This window comes from Notothenia coriiceps, unplaced genomic scaffold (genome assembly GCF_000735185.1).
Source record: "Notothenia coriiceps isolate Sejong01 unplaced genomic scaffold, NC01 NC01_scaffold00030483, whole genome shotgun sequence".
In the NCBI taxonomy this organism is placed as follows: Eukaryota; Metazoa; Chordata; class Actinopteri; order Perciformes; family Nototheniidae; genus Notothenia; species Notothenia coriiceps.
The window spans coordinates 103,927-108,161 of record NW_011363184.1 but is presented as its reverse complement, the minus strand read 5'-3'; the positions used below and the strand labels follow the sequence as shown (position 1 = coordinate 108,161).

Here is a 4,235-nt window from a genome sequence, read left to right as displayed (position 1 = left end):
CATTCCTAAAAATAGAGCGTCCCGTTTTCTGAAGTCATGACTTCCATTGGCTTTGACCCTTACTTCCCTTCTACTCACAAGAGGAGGGTAGTTGTGCGCAATGCAGGATATGGAGCTGGAGGAGGAATAGGATCTAGGTCTGCCTACTCCAGCCACTCCGCCCCAATGGCTTCCTATGTCTCTTCACGCAGAAGTTATCCGACCCATTCCCGAGCTACTTCCAGCTACTCCTCTATGCTTTCAGCTCCAGTGTCTGCAGCTGCCACCGAGCTCCGCCTTGAACAAGCAGCCCAGGTCAGCTCTGAGTTCAAAGTCTTAAGGACCCAGGAGAAGGCTGAACTGCAGGACCTGAATGACCGCTTTGTGAGCTTTATTGATAGGGTCCATGAACTAGAGCAGCAGAACAAGTTGCTGGAGACTGAACTCCTGATTCTCAGGCAGAGGCAGACTGAGCCATCCAACCTTCGCACCCTGTATGAGCATGAGATTCGCCAGCTCCGTGCTGCTGTGGAAGAGGCTCGCCATGAGAAGCAAGCTGCCCAGGACAACAGGGATGAGATGGAGGACGTGTTTACTAACCTCCAAAAAAGCTATGAGGAGGAAGTGCTTTGTAGAGAGGAAACGGAGGGCAGGCTCATGGATGCCAGGAAGGGAGCAGATGATGGTGCACTGACCCGGGCAGAGCTGGAGAAAAGAGTTGGGACCCTGCTGGATGAGCTTACCTTTCTGAAGCGCCTCTGCGAGAGTGAGATTGCAGAGCTGCAGGCCCAAATACAGCTGAGCGCCGAGGTTTCAGTGGAGATGGAGGTCATCAAGCCTGACCTTTCCGCTTCTCTCCGGGACATCCGAGTCCAATATGAGAAGCTGGCAAACCACAACCTTCACAAAGCCGAAGAATGGTTCTGTGACAAGGTGAATGTGATGACAGTAGGCACTTCTCGCAACACGGAGAGTGCACGTAATGCCAAAGATGAGGCTGCAGAATATCGTCGCCTCATCAAAGCCAGGGAGCTGGACATTGATGCCTGCCGTGAGATGAATCAAGCTCTGGAAAACCAACTTCAGGACGTGGAGGAGAAACAGAGTGCTGAGATCTCTGCACTGCAGGTTAGTGACCGAAATAAAGTAAAATAAAGGAACAGTGCTTGAATTATCCTTTCTATGGAAAATGTATATTGATTTTGGCAATTGAGGTAAGTCTCAACAGTTACAGAGCGTGCACTGATACCTGAAAAAAGAACTGATACACATCCTGCCCTAAATGTGCTATTACATGTGACTTTATCTTTTTCCGGCAGGATTCAATAAGTCAAATAGAAGAAGAATTGAGGGCCAACAAGAATGACATGGCTCGATACTTGAAAGACTACCAGGATCTGTTGAACGTGAAGATGGCCTTGGATATTGAGATTGCAGCCTACAGGTAAGGGATGCAAGTTGATTATATATTGTGCTGTAATTGTTGGATTTGACTTATTTACTTGATGTTATGTGACTCTTGTTCTTTTAGGAAGCTCCTTGAAGGAGAAGAGAACCGTTTCAATGTTTCGGGCCCAGGGTCCTTCAACGTTTACTCCCAATCCATGTACGCCACTCCTCCATCCTTTCGAAGGACTCAGTTCTCCATGCCGTCCCAGCTAACCTCTGCAGCTCCGTACATGCTGAGCTCCCGCTTCTACTCTAGATCCCTGCCCACAGAAGAGACAATATCCGCAAGCCAAGCACAGCAGGCGGAGGCCAGCCTGCCTCAGGAGGAGGATGAAGAGCAACTGGAAGAGGAAGAGAGGGAGGAAGTAGAGGAAGAAAAGGAGGAAGATCAGGGTGAAGAGAAGGTCCAGGAGGATTCAGAGGGAGAAGAGTTGGTGGAAGACAAGTCTGAAGAAAAGGAGGAGGAAGAGCAGGGAGAGGAAGAAGCAGATGGAGAAGGTAACCGTTTTTAATCTTTTCCATAGTGCATGTGTGTAGTAGTAAAGTCATTCTAACTTTTATTCTCACCCCACATTCTTTAGGAAATGAAGAGGGTGATGCAGAGGATGGAGAAAAAGAACATGAGGGGGAAGGAGGAGAAGACACCCAGCCTCAAGAAGAGGAGGATGCTGAGCAGAAAGAAGAACAGGGTGATGACAAGGATAAGAAAGAGGCGGAAAAAGCTGAGAAACAAGACGAGGTGGAGGCCGAAGAGAAAAATGGAAAAGCAACTGAGAAAAAAGTTTAAATTGAAATGCTTTACAAAGTCCCTGCTAGCATTGTAGCTGTAGGATGTCTTCTCCGGTGCTCTATGTGAGATACCTCTCTAATCCTGAAATTAGAAGACATCATGTTGGTGAAATTCTCGGTATTAACAACTTGACCAACAGCATGTGTGCAAAAGCAAAGAATCGAAACAAAATAAAAGCTAATCAATAATACAGGATGTTTCTGGTCGGGAGAGAAAATGTGGCTTTGAAAAGATTTGTTTGCAAACACCTGTGTGCTTTACTTTCACCAATATATGCCTCAATGCCTGTACTCTGTGTGCAACACCCGGTTTGAAAAGCCTTACTTCAAGTCCTCACCTAGTGCTTTAAATCCATGATGTGCTGCCTTCAATAAAGCCTTGAAGCCTTGTCAACCCAGAGCTGGCCCTTGAGTTTTTATTTGTACCAATAAACAGGAACAGTTGCCATGAACTGTCAGAAGAAGTCATATTTAGCACCACTAAACACATTAGCTGAAAATGATATTCAATGTCGAAGCTCTGTGACTCACTGCTAATTTTATACAGAATGTTGCTTTCTCACCAGAATGTTAATGGAGGTTAATGGAAAAAGAAATGAGATGGCAGCCAAGGAGCCTTTGGTTATATCCATATTGATAATTAAATTCACAATTAACAGGAAGGGAGGGCTGCAGCAAACTCAGCAGAAGACACCAAGCCACACCTTGACATTAAAATGCTTGAAAAAACAACATACTCAAAACAAAACACAGTATAAGGCTTCACTTTTTCAGCACTATCTGCCAACACAGCCTCATTATATTTCTCTGGACTTGGCTAAAAACAAGTAGTTTATCAGAAAAGAGTAACAATGGCATTTTCGTCTTTATCTTAAGTCTCTGCCCTGATGTGCCCGCAGTCTCTGTCTGATGGGTGAGCTGACAGCGGTGTTTTTCCTGCTGCCTCAAACTCATCCCCATCACTGTCCATAAATCAGGGCGCACTGAAACCTTTATGAGTCAGCTAGTCTGCTGCACCAAAGAGTCTGGCCAAGTGTCAACTCACGCAGGACAGTAAGAGAGAGCGAGGGAGAGAGGAAGGAGGGGGGGCAATTTCATTATTGCATTAGGGGGAGAGAGGTTGAGGAGGAATGAAGGGGAGCGAGAGAAAGAAGAGAAGCATATCCCGCTGCCATAAACCTTGACAGAGGACAGATTGTTTTGTTACCGAACAAAAAGGAGGTGAGACCAAAGGCTTTCTTTAGGCATAATGCAGAGACACAATCCTATCACACAAGGTAACCCCAAACACACACTCATCTCTTCTCACACAAACTGGTGTGAGCATCTTTTGATCAGGCACACATTGAATTATTGCATCAGCTTATAATCATAACTTCTTCTTCAATATGCGAGTTTCTTTGTTTTTGAACGTGTCAAAGCAATGCCCCAAACTGTTTGATCTCCTCTGTAGCTCCATCCTCGTTGTCCTCAGTTTACCCCAGCTAAACTACATTATCCTCCTCTTCGGTTGCTACAGTAAGACCAGGGAGCACTCAATTTAATTGACTAGAAATTCTTCTTTGCAGCGCATTTGGCTCTGCACACTCACACCATCCAGCACTCAAACAGATAGCAATATTGTAAATGTTTTCCTATTGATTAAAAATACACTAGCGATGCACTGCAGGCCAGATTTGAACACACAAACCACCCTGCAGACAGAATGCTAAAGTAGTGATAACTATTTTCATAACAGATACAGGAAACCACCAGGATATATCGATACTCTCTCAGGTGCTCATACAGTATCACCTGTGTCGTATAATGCAGCTATATTAGAGGCTTGCAAGTGTGTGTTTGTGGTTTGTTGGTGCATGTTAGGTCATGCTGGGACACCGATCCACAGTAAACATGACAAATCAAAGCTAAGCTGTATCGTTTTTTTTATCACATTTCATCTTTCAGAAATTGAGTTTTGCTCCGGTTCATCTGTCACATTTGGGATGTGAATGGACCGGTATATAAATCTTTTAACT

At 45.1% G+C, this 4,235-nt stretch overlaps 1 protein-coding gene across 1 annotated transcript; it reads left to right on the top strand.

Annotated features, from left to right (window-relative positions):
* neflb (neurofilament light chain b) lies at nt 1-2,389 on the top strand. Its single transcript, XM_010787492.1, has 4 exons — nt 1-1,107; nt 1,299-1,423; nt 1,511-1,926; nt 2,010-2,389. Exons 1-4 carry the CDS (start codon nt 37-39, stop codon nt 2,213-2,215), a joined length of 1,818 nt encoding a protein of 605 aa, XP_010785794.1. The 5' UTR covers nt 1-36; the 3' UTR covers nt 2,216-2,389.
* The last annotated feature ends 1,846 nt before the right edge of the window (nt 2,390-4,235 follow it).

What these genes read in the sequence shown, in the direction of transcription:
- neflb (XM_010787492.1), top strand. Translation starts at nt 37, where the DNA reads ATGACTTCCATTGGCTTTGACCCTTACTTCCCTTCTACTCACAAGAGG. An exon ending in CTGAGATCTCTGCACTGCAG is followed by an intron (nt 1,108 to 1,298) that starts GTTAGTGACCGA and finishes TTTTTCCGGCAG; the next exon opens with GATTCAATAAGTCAAATAGA. An exon ending in GGAAGAAGCAGATGGAGAAG is followed by an intron (nt 1,927 to 2,009) that starts GTAACCGTTTTT and finishes CACATTCTTTAG; the next exon opens with GAAATGAAGAGGGTGATGCA.